Genomic DNA, 22,884 nt, shown 5'->3' on the forward strand with positions numbered 1-22,884 from the left:
GTGCTTTTTTGCATCCTCAGGATATATTTCCAGAAGTGGTATTGCAGGGTCAGATGGAAGCTCAATTTCTAGTTTTTGAAGGAATGTCCATATTGTTTTCCAGAAAGGCTGGACCAGTCAGCATTCCCACCAACAGTAAAAGGGCGTCCCTTTTCCTCCACATCCATGCCAGCACTGGTTGCTTTTGTTCTTTTGAATGTGTGCCAGTCTCTGTGGTGTGAGATGATATCTCATTGTTGTTTTGATTTGCATCTCCTTGATGACTAGCGATGTGGAGCATTTTTTCATGTGCCTTTTGGCTATTTGTATTTCTTTTTTTGAGGAAACTTCTGTTCATTTCTTCTCCCCATGTTTTGATGGGGTTGGAGGTTTGTTTCTTATACAATTCTACTAGTGTCTTGTATATCCTGGATATTAATCCCTCATCAGATGGATATTGGATAATTATTCTTTCCCATTCTGTGGGCTCTTTCTGAATTTTGGTCACTGTTTCTTTTGAAGTGCAGAAGCTTCTTAGTTTGCTGTAGTCCCATTTGTTTATGTTTGCTGAATTTTCCATGTCTCATTTCCATCTTATAAATATTGGTCACCTCCTGAGGGGCTTTTTCAAACACCTTTAAACTCACTTTCTCTGCTCCGGTCTGCCCCTCTATAATCTATTTTCCATAAGAGAAGTAAAGTGATTCTTGCGTAATGGGAACTGGCAGCAAGTCACTTCCCTGACTAATTTTCTTCACTTCTTTATAATCACTTGCACTATAAATTTCAGTGTCCTTATATAGCATCAGAGATTATTACAGGAGCTAATATGTGGTACAGCAGTGTCTGGCACTACTGAAGTGTTTGTTATGTGTTTCTAATGACCTGATCTTCACTCCTTTCCATCTAAAAACACTCATTCTGCCACAACCATTGCCTCAATTTTCCAAGCATACTGTGCAATGAAACAACTCTAGGCTTCGTGCCAACAGACACCTTTGCTTTTTCTAGCTGGTTTGCTGCAATTTACATGTGGAGCTAGTTTTTCTTTAAACCCATCTCCCCCAGCGTTTCCTATACCACATAGTTAATTTCTTCCAATTCAGTGCAGCCTGTCACATTGCAGCATTTCTCCATTAGTTGCCATCACCACCCTAGATTAGAACGTGTTTATAAATCCTTCTGCCTTAACAGGTGAGAGATCCTGGAACATCCTTCCCACATGTCCACTAAACGCTGGTGCCAGTTTAGCATTTGGTACACCTTGAGTAATATAACATTTCAACCACTTGGAAAGTGCATCCTCCAATTTAACAAAATTATTCCTGTTTTATGCAACAGAAAGAAATCCCCGCTTTAGCAGGAAAGAAAAAAAGTTCGGTAGAAATCTGGAGCGCTGCAATTTACAGTCTGGTTAACCCACGATGGCAGTGATGCTAGCAAGACGATGCTAGGAAGCTGCTGTTTGAGAGAGAGACTTTGGCGCCATGGGTGCCTGGGCAGTGCCATAGGCGGGTAGTTGGGGTACCACCTGCTCCACTATGAGTGAGCTGGGGGTAATTTCACTGCACTTTCTACCGAATTTCTTGAGGCGTCAGTAGGCACTGGTTGGGGGTGGGTGGGTGGGAGCGAAGGACTCTCCTTTTTTCCTGCATCCGCAGCTGCCAACCCGCGGCACCAGTTCCAGCAGGGGGTCTGACGAGGGGGTGCCTGGGCCCCGGCTGGCCCCTCCCCGAGGTCACGTGCCAGGGTGCTAACCCCCCCCCCAGCCGCCCGCTCCGCCCGCCCCGCCCCGAGCATCACGTGCCGGGGCTGCTAACCCCCGCCTGCGCGGGAGCGGGTGCGGGCAGACGCGCGCAGCCGAGCCCGGCCCCGCACTATGCCGCCGCGGCCCCGCGGCTCCCGGCCATGGCGAGGCTGCGCCGGCGCGTCCCATGCACCCTGCTCCTCGGCCTGGCCGCCGTGCTGCTGAGGGCGCGGCCGGTGCCCGCGGCCGCCAGGGCCGAGCTCAGCCGCTCGGACCTCAGCCTCATCCAGCAGCAGCAGCAGCGGCAGCGGGAGGCGGCGGCGGCGGCGGCGGCGGCGGCGGCCGAGGAGGAGGAGGAGGAGGAGCGGCCCGAGGTGCTGCCGGAGGTCCCGGGGACCTCCGCTACCGTCCCCGCGCCAGGTGGGTCTCGCGGCCGTCGGGGCTGCTCCGGGGCCCGGGCGCGGCCGGCCCGTCGCGGTCCCTGCCCATCCCCATCGGCCGGCGCGGCGCTCTGCGCGCGGGCATCTAGCTGCCCGCTGGGTGCGGGGAGCGCGCGGCGCTGCAGTGGCGGGGAGGGGCGCAGGGTAGGGGTGAGCGACTGGGTGATTGATCTTTTTGATTTCCCCCCTCAGTTCTTCCCTTTGCCCTGGGAATGACTCTTCTCTCCCTCCCTCTCCCTCTCCTCTTCTTCCCCCCCTGCGCCACCCCCATACCCATCCTGTACACTCTCAATTCTCAAATCCTGTAGGCATTCTGTTCTCTATCTCCCTCCAACCCATTAAAAAAAATATATATATATATCTTGCCTTAGACACCCACACACCCCTTTCCACCATCTCGCCTCGCCTGCAGTATTTAAATTTAGATCCCGGAGAAAGAAATCTTGATTTATTATTTATTTCTATCTCCTCTGCTCCCCGGAAAGGGTTGGAGACCGTTGGCAAGAATTGCCTTCTGCAGAATTTGACGAAAGAATGGAAAATGAAGAAAGAGCTATACTTGCAGGGAAAGAGAGAGGCAGACTGGTGAGAGGGTCTGTGAGTGCTGCAAAAGCCTGGCCGCAGCGAAGAGAATTGCCTTACTTGTTAGTAACTTAATGAGGCATATGGTTGATACTGCCTGGTGAGGCTGGGGAAATGCCCTGTACGGGCCTGTTGGCCCCTTAGTTTCTTTCTGCCTGGTTCCTCCACCCTGCTCTGCTGCCCATGAAAGCGCCACTGGTTAGCGCAAGGGTGGATTATCCCTTTTAATTGCCTCGCCCCACCCCCACCCAGGTTCCCTCCAACTGTAGATGCTGCCTGTTGTAAAGGAATAAAAGCCAGCCGTTTCCTGGCAAGTGAGTCTGCAAAACCGAAGTGAATTCTGTTTGAACCTCTGCTTTTGTTTAAAATCATGCTTTACTTACCTTCTACGTGCAAGGTATTGAGAATGCGATTTTGAAAAGGGGGCGTCAGCAGCTTATTTTCTACTGCTTGTTCTGCATCAAAGAGCAGTACTCGGGCATACCAGCTGGGATGCATGACACAGCCAGAATGATTTAATTTATCAGAGTGCTCTGAGCATAGGATGGAATCACCAAAGTGTGCCGGGAAGCATGTGTTTCTGACACTCTCTTAGACCAATTAATAACAGCCCAAGTGTGGCTTAAAGTCCTCAAAGGTATGTAGTGTTCTGGTTTTCCTGCCTCTTTTATACCTGGAAGTGCTAACAGCAGGCTTTGGCAGAGGCTGCTGTTAACCTGCAATTTGCTAAACTTAAAATTTAGAGCGTGGTGGAGACTCTGTCTTCATTAAGGAAGGAATCTTATGAATTAATCTTGAAATACAAGTCTGGGAGAGAATTGATGGATTTTGGGGGTTTGCAGTATATTTTAATTTTTAAAAAGAGTATGGGTTAAGGGCTGGAGTGATAGTAGAGTAGATAGGGTGCTTGCCTTGCATGTGGCTGACCTGGGTTAGATCCCCAGCGCGCGCTGTCTCCCTACTTCCTACCTCATCAGGAGTGATCCTTGCATATAGAGAGAGCCAGGTGTAGGCCCAGGGCCGGGTTATGGCCTCAACAACAACAAAACAAAACAACAAAAACAAAAGGAATATTAGCTAAATGGATTATGACTATTCATAGGTTATTAGGAGTTATGAATAGCTGTAATGTGAAATTTTTGTTATCTACAGTTCATTTCCTTCCTGCCCCCACCCCACCCCTATATTTTTGAAAAAGGTTGTTGAGGAACTGGCAATTTTTGTCTGAATTACACATTAGATTAAAGGAGATAAAGGAAGCACTATTAAATGGTTTGTTTTTTGTTTTGTTTTGTTTTTTGGTCACACCTGGCGATGCACAGGGGTCACTCCTGGCTCTGCACTCAGGAATTACCCCTGGCGGTGCTCAGGGGACCATATGGGATGCTGGGAATTGAACCCTGGTTGTCCGCATGCAAGGCAAATGCTCTACCCGCTATGCTATCACTCCAGCCCCAGCACTATTAAATGAATTAGCCTGAAAAGTAACATCATAAGGTCTCTTGCTTTTCCCTCTGGAACTCTCTATAGAACCCTGTCTCTCAAAGTCAGAGACAAACTAGAGAGCAGTTCAGTGAATGGATCTTAGTTATTGGAACGTAGAGTCAGATAACACCGACTTATAAACACGTGAAATTGAAATATTCCTCCAGGCCCTTTGTGATGTCTAGATTAAACTGTTCTTCCTGCTTCAGCCTTTGTTTCTCATATATCAGGGAGTCTTTTATAGGACATTAACTGGGATCATTTCTGCCGCCATTCTTGAGTGACTTCCCATCCCACACTAGATGGCCAAATCTGGAAAATGGCCTACAAAGAAGTCTCTAAGCTCCTCCTATTCCTGGGTTTTGCAGCTCTGATCCTGACTTACTCTTCTGTCACCACACTAGTTTTCTGTGTCTTCGATTTGCAAGTGGGTTCTGGCAGGGGGCCTGGACATTGTGGTTTTCTGGAACATCACTAGCATTGGGTTTCCTCAGAAGTCTGAGAGAGCCACCTGTAGTACTCATCTGCAGGCACCTTTTTTTTTTTTTTTTCTTTTTGGGTCACACCCGGCAATGCACAGGGGTTACTCCTGGCTCTGCATTCAGGAATTAACCCCTGGCAGTGCTCAGGGGACCATATGGGATGCTGGGAATTGAACAAGGCAAATCCCCTACCTGCTGTGCTATTGATCCAGCCCCTTGCAGGCACTTTCTTACTGACTCTCCCTCAGGTACTTACTATCAGCTTTGGTTTTGTTTTGTTTGGGGGCCACACCCAGCTGTCTTCAGGGCTTACTCTTGGTTGTGCTCTGGGATCAGTTCTGGCAGGGTCCTAGGGACCTGTGTGGCACCAGGGAATAACCCCAGTTCCCAAACAGCAAGCATCTACCTCGGGCAAATCATCAGGGCCTCTGTATAAGCTTCCTCCCTTGTAGGATGTAGGTACTATGTGGGCACGAACTCGCTGCTGAATTTCTAGTACCTGGAAATTCATTTGGTCCATGTATGTCCACAAGGTTTGTTGAATGAAGGAAGGAGCAAATGATTACGCTAGCATCAAGGATCATCTTTAACTTCTGAGTAGGTGCTATTTGACATTTGTAGAAGTCACTGGAATTTATTAAATGATATAGAACAATTTATATGATCTGAAGAGAAACCAGAAGCACAGTGGGTAGGGCGTTTGCCTTGCACGCGGCCAACCTGGGTTTGAGACCCTGGCAAGCTACCGTGAGTATCCCGCCTTCACAGCAGAGCCTGGCAAGCTACCCGTGGCATATTTGATATGCCAAAAACAGTAACAACAACTCTCACAATGGAGACGTTACTGGTGCCTGCTCAAGCAAATCGATGAGGAATGGGATGACAGTTTTGATACAGTGATAGAAAAATAGTGTTAGGTGGGAATATTTAGATGTTTTTAAGATATATAAAGTTTTTGATATTCAGTAATTTCAGTGTTTCACTTACCTAAGAGGACTACTTGATACCAGTTCTTTTTGTTCTGTTTTAAAATTTTAGTCACCATGTATTGCAAAGTTATTCATGACTGGTTTCGGCATACAATGATCCAACAGCAGTCCCTTCACCAGTGCCCCTTTCCCCCAACCAGTGTCCCCAGTTTCCATCCTACCCTCCAGTCTACATCTATGACAAGCACTTTTTTTCTTTGCTTTTAAATGTATGACAGGCACTTTTTTAAAAATATTTTTTACTTTAATTTTTTGAGATTTGGGGTAACACCTGTCAGTACTCAGGGCTTACTTCTGGCTCAGTGCTTAGGATCACTCTTGAGCACAGAGCCAGGGATCACAGGGATCACTCAGGGTATCATATGTGTGCCAGAGATGGAACCCAGGTTAGCCATTTGCAAGGCAAGCACTCTACCCACTATACTATTGCTCTAGCCTCCAGTTAGGCAAGAAATGTCTACTATTTCTCATGTTTCTCATTTCTATTGCCTTTGGGCATTTGTTATTCATCTACATGTTTCTTTATACCTGTATGTGAAACAGTTTATTTTGCTGGTCTTTCTCTGCCTCTAACTTCACTCAGCATGATACTCTCCAGATCCATTCATATAGCAGAAAATTACATGATTGTATCTTTTCTTCTTTTTTCTTCCTTTTTGGTTCACACCCGGCGATGCACAGGGATCACTCCTGGCTCTGCACTCAGGAATTACCCCTGGCGGTGCTCAGGGGACCATATGGGATGCTGGGAAGTGAACCCAGGTCGGCCGTGTGCAAGGCAAACGCCCTACCCGCTGTGCTATCACTCTAGCCCCGATTTTATCTTTTCTTATAGCTGAGTAATATTCCACTATGTACCATAGTTTCTTTATCTAGTCATCTGTTCTTGGGCACTTGGGTTGTTCACAGATTTTGTTTTGTTTTAAAATTTTAGTCACCATGAATCACAAAGTTGTTCATGATTTGGTTTCTGCATACATTGTGAATAATGCTGCAATGAATATAGGCGTGGCGTGCAAATGTCTTTTCTTCATTGTGTTTTTGGGCTCTTTGTTATGATACCAACTCTTGAGTCTATTTACTAATTCTTTAAAGAAGATTCTTATCAAGTGTCCTTATAATCCTCTATGACCTTAGAGTATTGAGTATTAACATTTGCAAGTACATCTAAGCAGCTGCAAGTTAAGCTCTAGTTCATTTTTTGATCTGTCTGGTATATCTAATTCTTCATGTTGTGTTAAAAACTCTAGGTCTTCTTTCAAGCAAATTTTAAAATAAGGTACATTTGCAGATTCAATTGCTGAAACTCAGTCATATAGAATAGCAGAGAATTAACCTTTGGCTTATTCTCTGGATTTTGATTCCAAAAATGTATGTCTCATTGTATTGTTGAAAATTTAAGAAGTAGGGTCTTAAGAAGTTGAATATGAAATTAAAAAATTAGAATGTAAGGAAAGTCAATTTTCATTAACTTGTAAAAAACAGTCTCTAATAGTTATTGTGAATAAGGGCTATGATTAGGAATTGTCAAAGCCTGTTTTCTCCAGGGCAGTGTATGCTGTCATTCTGGCTTCTCTACCTGCACCAGTATTTGTTAGAAATAAATATTTTGAGTGGCCAGGGAAGAATTCATTTCAGAACTGGCAAAAGCTGAGATAATCATATTATATTCCCTCTGAGGATCCCTTAGATGGGAGACATACTGGGAGAAGAGTGAGGGATGCTGGACAGAATAATGTGATCAAGATATCAGATTTTCCATGTGAAATACATAGGGGCTCCACAAACTTCTGTGAATGTCTTCTGCATATAAAGAAAGCTTCTTGGGGTATATATTTCTGTTTCTTTTGGGGGGTCACACACAACAGTGCACAGGGGTTACTCAGGAATTATTCCTGGCGGTGCTGGGGGCACCATATGGGATGCTGGGAATTGAACCCAGGTGGTCCTCGTGCAAGGCAAACGCCCTACCCGCTGTGCTATCCCTCCATTCTGTTGTTATTTTTAGGCCACACCTGGTGATCCTCAGGGATTACTTCTGGCTCTACACTCAGGAGTTACTCCTGGTTGTGCTTGGGGGACCATAGAGCATGCTAGGGATCAGACCCTAGCAATGCAGATGTGTGCAATGCAGATGCTTTCCCCACTGTTCTACTGCTTTTGTCCCTGGAGTATAATGGTAGAAATGTTTATTGTACATTGTACATTTCACTGATATTTATCATTGGTTAATAATGCTACAGGATTTGGGGGATATAATACTTCTATGTAAAAGATTCATAGCACCCTACAACCAAAGTTTCTCACTGATAATTGAGATTTTTAAAAATTTAAAAAAAATTTTATTTAAGATAATTCTCAAATTTATGTGTGACAAATACAAAAAAAAAGTAAGCAAAATAGTATTAAAAGACTGGGTCTATCACTGAATTTTTTGTTTTGTTTTGCTTTTTGGGTCACACCTGGTGATGCACAGGGGTTACTCCTGGCTCTGCACTCAGGAATTACTCCTGGTGGTGCTCAGGGGACCATATGGGATGCTGGGCATCGAACCCGGGTCGACCGCATGCAAGGCAAACACCCTACCCACTGTACTATTGCACCAGTTCCCTATCACTGAATTTTAATGAATATTAAATTCTGCCTTTTTTTTTTTTCCGCTCACCTCTAGTCAATTTCATGATGTGGGGATTTTGGGGTGGGTGAGTGAAGAAGGTCAGTTGTACATTGAAAGGTACTTACATTGAAATGTACTTACATTGAAATATATCTATCTTTGTGACTTTGACAAGTGGATTTTGCGATATGGTCGTCTATCCTATTAAGATATGAAACATTTACGTACATCATTCTAGAAAGTTCCCTCATCCCACTGAGTTCTTGGTTTTCACTCCATGACAACTGTTGTTCATATTGATTTTGCCATAGATTAGTTTTTCATTGTCTAAAAATGAAAATGATGAGATTAAAGAGATAGTTTAGGAAGTAGAATACTTGCCTTACATGCAAACCAAGGTTTGATTCCTGGCACCCCTCCCCCCCGCCCGTCCAACCCCATGAGTGATCCCTGAAGAACACAGAGTACAGAGCCCGGAGTAAGTTCTGTGCACTTGAGGCTGTGGTCCCCAAACCAAAAAAGTATGAAAAAAGATATCATTAAATTAGATTTTATAAAGTATATTCTTTTGTGTCTCTCTTTTTAATTTAGTCTAATTTCCTTAAGTTTCATCTATGCTGGTTTGTTTAATTTCTTTTTTTTTTTTTTTTTTTTTTGCTTTTTGGGTCACACCCAGCGATGCTCAGGGGTTACTCCTGGCTTTGCACTCAGGAATTACTCCTGGCAGTGCTTGGGGGACCATATGGGATGCCGGGGATCGAACCCAGGTCGGCCGCGTACAAGGCAAACGCCCTACCTGCTGTGCTATCGCTCGGGCCCCTTGTTTAATTTCTTAATTTTTATATTTGTTTTTGTGACACAGCCAACTGTGCTCAGGGCTTACTCTTGGCTCTGTGCTCAGGAGTCACTGCTGGTAGTGCTCGGGGGACCATACTTGATGCCAGGAATTCCAACTGGTGTCAGTCGAATGCAAGTGCAAGTAGCTTAAGATCTCTCCGGTCCCTACATAATCTTTGTTGCTAGGCTATATTCCATTATGAGTTACTGCAATTTAACTTACTATTTTTTATGATGCATATTTAGATTATTTTTAGTTTCAGTTCTTGTTTCATTTTCTAATTTTTATTTTTTCCCCAGTTTTCTGGTAGATGAAGCTGCTTCATTCTTCTTTTTTTTTTTTAAAAAAAGTTTTTATCGAATCACTGTGAGATAGACCCTTTCAAAGCTGTTTATGATTGGATTTCAGTTATATAGTATTCCAACACCCAGTGTACCAGTGTACATTTCCCAGTACCAGTGTTCCCATGTTCCCTCCCCCCTCCCGATTCCCTACCCCCTGCCTTCCTCTATGGCAGATGGCAGGTGGCTTTTCTTCTCTCTCTCTCTCTCTCTCTCTCTCTCTCTCTCTCTCTCTCTCTCTCTCTCTCTCTCTCTCTCTTTCCTTTTGGACATAGTGGTTTGCAATATTGATACTGAAAGGTTATCAAGAATATCCCTTTACCTACTTTTAACACTCAGATCTTGTCCAATGTGATCATTCCCATCTATTATTGTCATACTGGTCTCTTCTCTGTCATACCTACCTTCAGCCCCCCCCATACACTTGTGGTTAGATCTAACCATTGACCTAACCCCTGTTTTCCCTGACCACGGATATTACACACACTCTCTATATGTATATTTATATCTATACATCACAAATGAATGCAGTCATTCTGTATCTGTCCCTCTCCTTCTGACTCATTTCACTCAGCATGATACTCTTCAGGCCCATCCTTTTATAGGCAAATTGCATGACTTCATTTTGCCTGACAGTTGCATAGTATTCCATTGTATAGATGTGCCATAGTTTCCTTATTTGTCTGCTCTTGGGCACTCAAGTTGTTTCCAGATTCTGGCTATTGTGAATAGTGCTGCAATGAACATAGGAGTGCAGATGGTGTTTCTTGCTGTGTCTTTTGGGCTCCCAGGATATATTCCCAGAAGTACTGCTGGGTCGAATGGGAGTTCAAGTTCTAGTTTTTTAAGAAACGTCCATACTGTTTTTCAAAAATGCTGGACCAGTCGGCAATTCTCACCAACAATGGAATGCCTTTGTCTAAATCTTCTGTGTTGATAACCCTTTTCAAGTAGTCAGTAGAATAGTTGGGTAATTAGTATACTTTTGAAATTAGATTTTTCACTTAATTTTTCTCGTTTTTAAAAAAAGAATCGTGCTATCTTTAATTGTGCTATCTTTATATCCATTGTGTTTCAGGTATGCGTCATTGAAACTCATGTGTCTCATTTATCTTAATTTATGCCTCCTCACTCCAGTCCCCTGATCTTCATCCTTTATGGTAGCTCTATAGCACTGTAGCACTGTCGTCCTGTTGTTCATCAATTTGCTCGAGTGGGCACCAGTAACGTCTCCATTGTGAGACTTGTTGTTACTGTTTTTGGCATATGAAACACACCATACATAGGTAGCTTGCCAGGCTCTGCTGTTCGGGTGGGATACTCTCGGTAGCTTGCTGGGCTCTTTGAGAGGGACAGAGGACTCAAACCTGGGTTGGCCACGTGCAAGGCATATGCCCTACCCGCTGTGCTATCATCACTAATCATTTTTTTTCATATTATATATAGCTGGGACCTACCTCACATAATGAAATTAATTAAAATAATAGAATCCAATAAATATATTACTGTACTTTTTATTAAATTCAAGTAAATTAATTTTATACCTTTTAATTAAAAAACATTATTAAATGTTAAAACACTTTCTCTTCATCAAAGCATTTATTTACTTTTTATGTTCAAGAAATTTTATTTTTTATTTAAAAATTTTTTTTTTTTTGCTTTTTGGGTCACACCCAGCATTGCACAGAGGTTACTTCTGGCTCTGCACTCAAGATTTACTCCTGGCGGTGCTCAGGGGACCATATGGGATGCTGGGAATTGAACCTGGGTCGGCCTCGTGCAAGGCAAACGCCCTGCCCACTGTGCTACCACTCCAGGCCCTGTTCAAGAAATTTTAAAATCAACAGAAGTAAGATTAGAAATTTCCACTGTTCTACCTAAAATAAATTTAGGCTTTAAAAATCACATTTCCAAATGGAGTGGTTATGAGGTTTTTTTCTCAGGATTTAATAACCAAAGGAAGCTATTTTTTGGTATTGATTACAGGTTGAAAAACATTAAATTATATTGAATTTGAGTCTCATTTGTTTTAGTAATTTTTTAAAAATATTCTTAATAGGATTTAAAAATATTCTTAATAGAAAATACCAAATATTTTTATGAAACACAATTCTTCTCCCCCAAATACCTAAACATTGAACTTTATTCTTCCTTTCTTTTTTTTAAATTTATTATTATTATTTTTGATTTTTTGGGGTCACACCTGGCGATGCACAGGGGTTACTCCTGGTTCTGCACTCAGGAATTGCCCTGGCGGTGCTCAGGGGATCACATGGGGTGCTGGGAATCAAACCCTGGTCGGCTGCGTACAAGGCAAACACCCTACCCGCTGTGCTATTGCTCCAGCCCTGAACTTGATTCTCTCTTTTAATGTTCTGTCTTGAATAGGTTGGCTGTTGTACTGTTGTCATTCATTCACTTGGCTTAATGTAATGTGTCAATATTCTTTGTCCAAATAACTTTTGCTGGAAAATGAAGATGGTGTTCTGTTGACTTGTAAATACTGTTTTTTTCTTCTCCTTGAGTCCTTTACATAGTTTATTCAGAGCAATGTCCTTTTTGTATGGACACAGGAAGACTTAGCAAATGCTATGCTTTTGTAACCTGGGAGTCATTTGACTCTACATGATAATTTTCCTCCTGGGCATCTGTTCTCTCAACCTAAGCCTCAGCTGCCCTTACTTCCTAGCACCCCAAAAGCAGGGTCCTGACAAGGGACGAGACGGACCCAGGGCAAGCGGTGAGTTGTGTGCTACCCTGGCATCGAGATGGGCCTGGCCAAAGTGCCTAATGCTTAACTATAACTTAAGAGCTTGGTCATGGACAAATGCTGTCATGATCCAAACAGTGATAACTAGATTTGGACCCTGCTAGGGTTAGGAATGATTAATCTGGCCTGAGTGCTGTAGTCTGAATCTGTTGCCAGGAGAGCTGCCTTGCAAGCCTCAGTGTATCTCTTGCTATGTCCATACAAATATAACTAGTATTAAGATGTTAATGAGTGTTGGACTAAGGAGAGGAGAAAAGACCCTTAAGAGGTATTGTGCCTGCTGACCAGTCGGGAAGGGCTTTGGAATGCCCTTAGGTGTGTTCCCTTTGAACCTGCTGCCCTCAGGAAGGGTTTTCTTATATTGATTTTGCTACCTGGCTGTGTGTAGCCTAGGGGCAAGGGCTAGAGTGAGAGACAAGAGAGGGGCTGCTGAGAGATCCAGAGAGAGCAGAGATCCAGAGAGAGCAGAGATCCAGAGAGAGCGAGAGCCAGGAGAGAAGCAGAGAGAGAATGAAATAAACTGATCGAGCAACCAGTTTGGCCTTCTTCCTTCCATCGCCTCCCCTTGACCAACAGCTACACACAGCGGTTCTAGAGCATCAAACACGGACGATGAGACAGAGCTGCTCGAAGAGCCCGAGGGTGCACACACCCATTAGCGTGCTTAGTTTTTTACAGTGGTACTTAGGACTTACTCCTGGCTCTGTGCTTAGGAATCACTCCTGGTACTTGGAGGACCATATAGGGTGCTGGGTATTGAAATCGGCTCAGTTGTATGCAAACCCAATACCTTACCTGCTATACTATCTCTCTTGTGCCATTATTTTCTTTGTTGGTGCTTGCCTGGTTGAACCCCTTGGTGTGCAGTTTCATGCCTGTGGCTGTGATGCAGCCAGAAATCAGAGCTGGGGCTCTCAAACAGCAAAGCTGCCAGGATCACTATAGGGAGGGACATCAGGGATTTGAACTTGTGACCAAATGTCAACAGGGCGAGCACTCAAAGCCACTGAGCAACTTCTCTGGGTCCCTCCTAAAACTACTTGTAGTTTTGTACTGTTATCTTTGAAAATTATGTAACAATTAAAAAAAACAATAATTTCCTCTTTGAATCAATTCTAAGATTACTTGGAAGTTATAGGCGGTTGACATGAGAATGAGTAAGAAATTGCCTTCTAAGTATTGTCAGCACATATCACATTATAAAGGGGATTGTAGTACTACCTGCCACTTAGAAAATCTGATCAAACTAAAGTTGGTTTAATAATTTTATTTTGCAGCAAATGCAACCAAGGTGAATGTTTATCTTATAAATAATCTAAACTTTCTCTACCATCTGATTAAATTTCTAAATCAGAAGAGTCAAAAGAATATCTCTTGAAATTGTTTCAGAACCATAGAGGGAAGAAGAGTTGGGAATCGCTAGTCTGTTAAATGTAATGGAATGATGTAGGAGATATTTTAGAAAGTCAAGAGGGCACTTGCCTTGCACATGTCCAAACTGGGTTCAATCCCAGGCATCCATATGTTGCCCCCCCCCCACACACACACACCCTGCAGCACTGCCAGGAATGATTCCTGGGTGCAAAGCCAGGTGTGACCCAGCCACTCATGAGAGTGGTTGGAAGGATGGAAGAGGTGAAGGAGAGGACAGTAGCATAACCAGCCCAGCCAGAAGCTTCTAACCTGAGCAAATGGTGCATTTCTTTTTTTTTTTTTTTTTTTTTGCTTTTTGGGTCACACCCAGCGATGCTCAGGGGTTACTCCTGGCTTTGCACTCAGGAACTACTCCTGGCGGTGCTTGGGGGACCATATGGGATGCCGGGGATCGAACCCGGGTCGGCCGCGTGCAAGGCAAACGCCCTACCCGCTGGGTGCATTTCTTTTGTGTGACATCCGATAATAGATTAGCTTAGATGTTTCTAAAATATACCTATCTGGAATGATAAGATATTATAATATTAATAATTTATTTGGACTGGAATGATAGCACAACGAGTAGGGTGTTTGCCTTGAATGCAGCCCACCTGGGTTCAATTCCTCTGCCCCTCTCAGAGAGTCCGGCAAGTTACTGAGAGTATCCCGCCCAATATGCCAAAAACAGTAACAACAAGTCTCACAATGGAGACGTTACTGGTGCCCATTCAAGCAAATCGATGAACTACAGGATAACAGTGCTACAGTGCTAATAATTTATTTAAAAATTCAGCTCTGTCCATATCAGAGTGTTTGATGAATCATTATAAAACAAGAATAATCTGTCTCCTTTAAAATTGCTGTAATGGCAATTTATACTAAAAGCAACACTGCTTCGTTAGTCATTCACAAACATTAGTAGTGAGAAGATATCATAAGTCATCTGAGAAAAATCTCCTTCACTGTATAAATGTTCCCTTATTCTAATGTTATAGAATAAGCTGGATAATTTGTAGGTCATTTATCTAAGTTAAAAAAAAATGTTTCTAACTCTTAAAGAAGCTTTAGGTTGCTTAGGTGGTGTATAGCTTAGTTAATTCTTTCAGCCTTTGACTTTTCCATTCCGTTTGTAAAGTAGCTACTAATGTAGATTGTCTTTTGACGAATCATGTCACTCTGAATTGTTTTATATCCAGGTTTTATTCTTTAACCAGCAGGCAGCATACCTTATACTCATTTTTTTAAAAAAAATGAAAGGGAAAAAAAGAAAAAAAATACTTCAGAATTTTTTTTTATTTTTATTTTTGGCAGTTAGCACAGAAACTCTTTGCATCCTGGCTCTTTAATTCCCCTGAAAGACAGGGTCTCTGAGATTAAGTTAATAATCTTAATAAGGGCTCTGATGTCTTTGTGAGTCATCAAATCCCTCCAGGCCTTATTATAAACCCCAGTGAATCTTAGTAGATGAGAGCCCACCCTGGTTGTTATTAAGTCCTCCAAAAGGGGATTTATTAAAACCCATCATGCTGAAGCAAGCACTAAGCTTGGGTCTTTGAAACGGTTTTGGGGTCAGCATCACAGTATATAGTGATGTAAGTCTGTGATTGAACTTGTTATCTTCATCCCCGATGCTGTCCCAGGCTTTCAGAATTAACATCTATACACTCAGTGAGACTCCTATTTTCCTTAATCTCTTTTTCACTTGTACCTTTTCTGGTTTCATGAATAAGTGATTCTACTGGAAGTGCTAGATGCTGTAAAAAATGAATAGCAGAATGAAAATTTTATATGTGTTCTCAGGGAATAGTTTGTCGTGCAGAGTTTCTCATTCAGGTTTTCTTAAGCATATGATGCATTTAAAAGTTTTAGAAGTTTTCATTCACTGAATCTCTTCTCATTCTCTCCTATCACAGAACTTTAAACACCATCTATATGTTAAGTCAGTTCAGAACTTAGCTAGCTCCTGCATCTAGCCACCAATTAGCTTGATGTCTTTATGTGGCTAGATAACAGGCATCTCAGTTTAATCATGGCTAAAACTTGATTTCCTGCCATACCACTAGAATAAAACACACACACAAGAACAGAAATAAGAGCCTCAAATTATAGTTGCTGTGTTCAGTTTGTACTTGGATCTGGAATTCATTTGTGTTATTACTGGAAGTTTTAACCCTTTGCCCACCCTTTCATTATTAACCTTTTTTTTTTGCTTTTTGAGTCAAACCTCGAGATGCACAGGGGTTACTCCTGGCTCTGTATTCTGTACACCACTCCTGGCTCAGGGGACCAAATGGGATGCTGGGAATTGAACCCAGGTCGGCTGCATGCAAGGCAAACACCCTACCCGCTGTGCTATCGCTCCAGCCCCCTAACCTTTCTTAAAGTTATTAAAAACCAAGAAATCACCAATGATCAGACAATCCATAAGAGAACCTAGCCTGCTGCTCCTGTCAATTTCTCTACCTTTCTCTCCATCTATCCAATTACAAAACCCACTGAATGCTTTTCTCAAGTATTTCCCTTTGTTAATTTTTTTTTTCATTTTCACTGGCCCTGTACCTATCTCACATTACTCTTGGGTGCTAGTTCAGATTAGCACATTGACTAGCCTCCTTACATTTATTTCTGTACCTCTAAAATTCATACTCCCCAGAATAAATCATGGGGGATTTCCCCCACACCTCTATCATGATGCTATTTTTAAGGGTGGGGGGATGCACACCAAGCTTAGGGCTTCCTCCTGGCTCTTCTCAGGATCACTCCTGGCAGTGCTCAGGGGACCATATAGGGTCTTGGGGTTCGGTGTTTGAACCTAGGTTGTCTGTCTGCAAGGCAAGCATTCTACCTGCTGTAGTCCCTCTGGCACCATAGTATAAGTCTGACCAGACTTCCCTGAAAATCAAGCTGAATATCTTTATTTATTTATTATTATTTTTAATAGATTCCCAGTGAGATACACAGTTAGTTACAAGGTTGTTCATGATTGGGTTTCATTATATAATGCTCCAGCACCAGTGTACATTTCCCACCATCAATGTCCCCAGTTTCATTCCCACAAATACCCCACACCTCCCCTCACCACCATCGCCAAGTGAAACATTTTAACATGATATCCGAGCCTTTGCTTGTTTTACAAGGACAGTATTAACTCCTGCTTTTTTTCATTTTATTATAATTTTTTAAAATTTTTGAGTCACACCTGGCGATGCATAGGGGTTACTCCTGGCTCTGCACTCAGGAATTACTCCTGGCGGTGCTCAGAGGACCATATGGGATGCTGGGAATCGAACCCGGGTTGGCCAAGTGCAAGGCAAATGCCCTACCCGCTGTGCTATCGCTCCAGCCCCTTAACTCCTGCTTTTTACCCACCCCATCACCACATTCCAGATCTCTGAAACTTGAGTGTGATGAATTTTATACCTCAGGGTCTTTTCACTAGCTGGTCTCTGTCTGTTGCTCTCTTTCTCAAACTCACACACACACACACACACACACACACACACACACACACACACACGTCAATTGGATAATTTCATTCAGACTCCCAGTCATTAGCTTAAATGTCACTTTTCAAAATACTTTCTTTGTCTTTCCTGTGTGAGGTAGAAGCCTATGTTACTGCTCTCTTTGTGGTTCAAGGTCTGTAATTGTTCAAGGTCTGTAATTGATCTGAGCTTAGCATCTCTTTTTTATTTGCATATATTTATCACCTTTAGATTGAAAACCAGATGAGGCCAAGTGTAATAATTTTTTTCTCTTTAAATGAATGACTCTAAAGATTAATATTTATGTACTGAATAGCATCTTCTTTCATTGCCATGCTTGAGCTTGCCAAGAGAAAAGTGATGTGTGTGGTGGGGCCAGGGGGATTCTCTTATGTAAGACAAAGGTTGTAGGCTTTTTTGGGTTGAAATGGCTAAAGTATTATGATTTTGGAACAAGAATTACACCTGCTTGGGGCAGAGCAGTAGACAATATGTAGGGCATTTGCCTTTCATGCAGCCAGCCTGGATTCCCATATGGTCCCCTAAACTCATCGGTTAAGATCCCTGAACATAGAGACAGGAGTAAGTCCTGATCGAAAGAAAAGAAAAAGAATGAAAGAGAAAGAGAGAGAGAGAAAGAAGAAAGAAAGAAAGAAAGAAAGAAAGAAAGAAAGAAAGAAAGAAAGACCTACTTTAAAAAACATATGTGGACATATATTAGTAGTCTCTTTTCGAAGGGCTTAATGGCCCTTGAGTGAAATACAGTAACATTTTACACACTCTCCCCTAAGGAAAGTTCTTTGAAGCATTTTCAGCAGTTTATTGATAACAAACAATACAAAATAAATTATTTTGGTTCTGCTTAGATGCAAGGGTTGGGGTTCAGATGGAAACATCCAAAATATGGTGGTGGGAAGGTGTATGGGATTGGTGTTCAAATATGAAGTGTAATCAAATATTGCGAACTACTTTATAAAAGTAGAATTAAATTTAGAAAAACATAAAAAACATATAGGAAGAGGAACTGGTAGGTAGTTATTTGAATTCAGTACAACATATGTGAGTTTGTATATGAGACTAACCATAAACATAAGATTTCTAATGTGATTTCATTTCTTTTTTTAAAAACAAAACTCACTGAATATCTGCTATTTGCCAACCACTTCATCACTAATTGCAGAGAACACCCAGCAGGGACATAGATAAACAGGCCACAAGTGATAATAGAGTGGAATAAGTGCTATGTGTGTTTGTGTGTGTTGGGGTCGGGGGGTGGGTATGTAGGAGATTGTGGAAAACAGATTTGATGGAAATAATTTTGACTTATTTCCTGGAAGAAAGCATACTTAGAATTAGCTTGAAAATTCTGCAACAATGCAGAAGGAAAGATTTACTCTCTTTGGATTTAGATCTTTGCTTACTTCTTGACAACAGTATATTTCTGCTTCTTTTTATCTTTAATAAAATTTAGAATTCTTTTTATTTTCCATTTTTTTCTCAGTATTACATATTGCTGGAAAAGAAAAAATAATAATAATGAACTTCTCCCAGTGTCCACTTTTCTTTTTCCTTTCTTAAGTTGGAAGCATAATTCAAAATATAAACCACTTGCTGTCAGTTTTGATTGTGAGTTGGTCGTAGGGTCATACATGTCCATTAGTATTGGGCACCGATGCTTCCTTATGGCACTAAAATGGTGGATATTAGCACCTTCAAAAACTGCTGTTTTAAGTAATATATCAGCTGTGTCTTGTTTTTTCCTGTTATGCTCTCCATCAATCTCTGTCCGTCGACTTGCTCATTTTCACAGTCTAAATGAAAACAACTTGGCTTCTTTACTATCCCATTCCGCAATCTCCATTTCCCTCTGTATTTCCGCACCAACCTCAAGGCAGAGAAATTTCGAAAAATGTAATTGTGTAGAGCAGTTGCTTGGATTTTGCTAAAGTGGAAAGTTTATGAAAATGAACGGGATTCATTTTTTAAAATTATTTATCAGCTATCTAGGCATAGCTATCATGCAGTTTTTGCATTTTTTAAAATTCCTGGGGTTCTGTAACTCTTGGGCATGGGGACTGTGACACACTGAAACAGGTGGCGTCTCCAGGGAGCATATGGGCCGCCGGTGGCGGTGCTCCCTCTGGCTCTAGCCCCGTGTTCTCGCCTCTCCGTGTGTTTAGGGTGCTGATGTGGGATAGAGTCTGTGTGTATGTGTGTGTGTGTGTGTGTGTGTGTGTGTGTGTGTGTGTGTGTGTGGCGGGGGGGCTTTCAGAGACAGTGAATCTCTAAACTCACATGGCCGTTCAGAATGTGAACAGTAGTTACATGCAGGTGCCAGTATGTAAATCTTCTACGGAAGATGCTGAACCCAACTGGCCCACTCTTTTCTAGAATCTTTTCCCTCTTCTGTGCTCGCCAGCTTCTTTGAGCCATCATCACAGTGTCTCTAGGGATGAGTCCTTCTATTTTGTTTCGCTGCCACCTTCTCTGTCTAGTCCCTTACTCCCTCCCACCTGTCTGAATTAGTTACCTAGCAGGTCACCCTTCCCCTTCCCTCCTCCCTCCTCTCCTCTCTTCTCCTCTCCCCTCCCCTCTCCTCTCCTCCCTTTCCTTCCCCCCTTTTGCTCCTCTCACCTCCCTTTTCCTCCCCTCCTTTCTGCTCTCCTTTCTTCTCCCCTCTTCTCTCCTCCTCTTCCCTCCCCGCCCCTCCTCTCCCCTCCTCTCCCCTCCCTGCCCCTCCCTGCCCCTCCTCTCCCCTCCTCTCCCCTCCTGTCCCCTTCCCTCTCCCCCGCCCCTGCTCACCAATCTCTCTTCCCTCTCCTCTCCCCTCTTTTCCCCTTCCCTCCCTATGATTTACAAGACTGCTGATTACAGGATTTCATGCACACAACACACCAACACCACATCCTTCACCAGAGTGTCTGCTTCCTTCTGCCAGTCTCAGTTTCCCTTTTCATCATGCCCCACCCTCTTTACTGTGCCCTCCATGGGGAGCTCAGCTCTACAGGTCAGTTCTCAGTTGCACTCTTTTATGAAAAAGTACTTTGAAAGACAATGGAAACATTGGAACCATATCCTCCACTTAGATCCACTTTTATCATTTTTGCTCTATCTCTTATTATTCCTTTTTATCTCTCTACATACATACAAACATGATATTGCAGAACCATTTGGAATTTGCATGTAGAAATCTTGTCTTTTCATCCCTAAGAATGTTAGCATGATCCCTTTAACAGCTGAGACACTCTCAGTGGGCAATGAATGCTTTCCTAAAGTGACAAAATAATTCTTAGCAAGTTTAATGATAATATTATTAATGCAGAAGAGTGACAGAACTTAAAAGAACTAATGAACTTAGTGAACCAGTGAGTCCTCTGGCAAATAGGTTTTGGCTGATTTGGGCCACACCTGTCAGTGCTCAGGGCTACTGCCAACTCTGTTTAGGGGTCACTGTTGGCAGGAATTGTGGCGCCGCGTGACACTGGGGATTGAACCCAGACCTGCTGCATGTAAAGCATGTGCTCAGCCTGTTGAACTATCTTTCGGAGCTTGTGTGGCACATTTTTACAGTTTTACTTGTCTTGTTATATTTCTGCCAATTTTTTAAAAAGGTATAATACATATAACGTTGCGTTAAGACTGAGTCTTGTATAAAGGTGGTAATGCAAAGTTCTATGCATTATTTTTTAAAATGGAAGCTTTTTCCAGGTTTTAAATTTGTTTTCATCCTTTGGCTACCTGCCAGTGTGGTCGATGCCCCTTCACTACCAACTCTTCCTGTGGCATTTTTGAATGGGTATATATGGAATTGCCTTGTATTTCTCGGCACTTTTCTTTTGTTTATACTGCTTCCGTCCATCCATTTGTAATTATGGGGAGAAGTAAAACCTGAGAGCTGGCCACAGTCCTTCCTGCTTCCCACCATGGTGAAAGCCATGTGAATGAAAGAGTTGAAGCCAGCACCCTGAGGTGGCACTCCTGGTCTCACTCATTCTAATAGTTCAGCAGGTGATGTGATTCTTGTGATCTAATTGACCAGCTCTGCCTTGAATCCCATGAGCTGATAAATTCCCATTTTTGCCTTAGCAAAATCTGCTTGGATTTTCAGATACTGATATGAAAATATCTTGTCTTTTCCTACAATAACTTCAAACTACAAAAATTTTAAATCTGCTTTCTTTTCTTGACCCATTGCTCTGCCTTGCTCTTACCTATGCCTCAGCCCAGCAGAACCTCACTTAGCTCAATTTGTCTATGAATCTTTCGTAGTTCACAGTGACTGTTTTTTTTCTTCCTTAGATCATTTATCCCTATTTGTTTTTTTTAAGACTTGTATATTCAGGACCTGTTTTATATTAGTCTAATGTTTCTGGTATGTTTATGTTTCTTCTTTCTTGTAATCTGAATTCTTTTAGCAAAGTTATTTTTGTTTGCATTTTATGTTCAGGAATGGCTAAGACTCAGCAAATATTCAGTAAAATCATATAGATTTTTCAGAATGTGATGTTTGTATATATTAAGATGAATATGAAGGAATGCTTAAACACCAACCATTGATTACTGATGCATTTGTTCTTTATGCCAATCATTGCTGACCACTGGGTAGGTACTCCAACATTCATGATTACGAAGAAGTGTTTGTTCTTACATTTATGAGATCTGGGCAAATGCTGATGGTATTAAAAGCAATTAAGAGTTGATGAATGCTTTAAGATTGAAAATTGTCAGATAAATATAGTTAATATATAGAAGTATAGTTCTTAAATCTAGAGCACTTTCCAGAGTCATTTCCTTGTCATATGTTTCCTTCCACTTTGCCTTTTATTTTTTTGTCTCTTATTAGCACTTACTTTCATCAGTTGCTGATGAAAGTTCGTGATGATAACCTCATGCCTCTCACTCCCTCTTCCTCACCATCTTTCGCCCCCTTCACTTACAGTACCAATTTAGATGTGCTTACAATTCTAAACAGGATTCACTTTTTTTTTCTCTTCTCAAAATATTGCCCCAGAGATTCTGAGTTATGAAAACAAATCTCTGAATCTACATTGCAAATAAGGGCTTAATTAAGCGTTCCCCAATAATTATCAAATAAAAATTCCCTTTGCTGTAAACACATAATGAGGGCAGTCATTAGACTATTTCTTGTCTCTTAAAAAACTGGGTGATGAGCTGCATATTTATGATCGCGGTTTTGGACCGGGCAGATCTTGGTCAATTTTAGACACATAAGAAGAAGGTCAGCGCCTGAGACTCGAGACCCGAGAGAGACAGAGAATGAAATGGGGTGGTAGATGGAGGCCACGTTCAGAAAGAGGTGTTTACGGCAGATCATGGATTTTGTACTCTGACATTTGCTTCTGTGGTTACTCTCATTCCCCAAAGGGAAATTTTTACAGATGGCCTGGGAGCTTGGAGTCCAACATCTGTTCTGCCTTTTCCTGGACAAGGCCTGTGCAAATGTAGTAAATATCCTCTGAGATAGAGATCAGGGGAATTGTCTTGCAGAATTGCTAGGTATCAGAGTGGTTATAGGGTAGCCAGTGCTCATCAATTACTATTGCTGTTAGAAGTGCTAATTATAATTAGTAAATGAAATACTTCAGAAGCACAAACATCCTGTCGAATTATAGAATATGAAATGATGTTGGTAAGGACTGAGGAAGTGGACATAGTGATACTCCAGTTTTACAACTTTCTAGCAATTCAAGTTGTA

General features: G+C 42.2%; 1 protein-coding gene across 1 annotated transcript in view; it reads left to right on the forward strand.

The window, feature by feature from the left end:
- Positions 1-1,800: 1,800 nt before the first annotated feature.
- FAM171B (family with sequence similarity 171 member B) overlaps positions 1,801-22,884 on the forward strand; it is a 70,037-nt gene continuing 48,953 nt past the window's right edge. The window contains exon 1 of the mRNA XM_055120664.1: positions 1,801-2,146. Coding sequence (XP_054976639.1) covers positions 1,888-2,146 — 259 coding nt within the window. The 5' untranslated portion in view covers positions 1,801-1,887. The remainder of the gene's footprint in view (positions 2,147-22,884) is intronic.

The sequence above is a fragment of the Sorex araneus genome, chromosome X, assembly GCF_027595985.1.
Source record: "Sorex araneus isolate mSorAra2 chromosome X, mSorAra2.pri, whole genome shotgun sequence".
In the NCBI taxonomy this organism is placed as follows: Eukaryota; Metazoa; Chordata; class Mammalia; order Eulipotyphla; family Soricidae; genus Sorex; species Sorex araneus.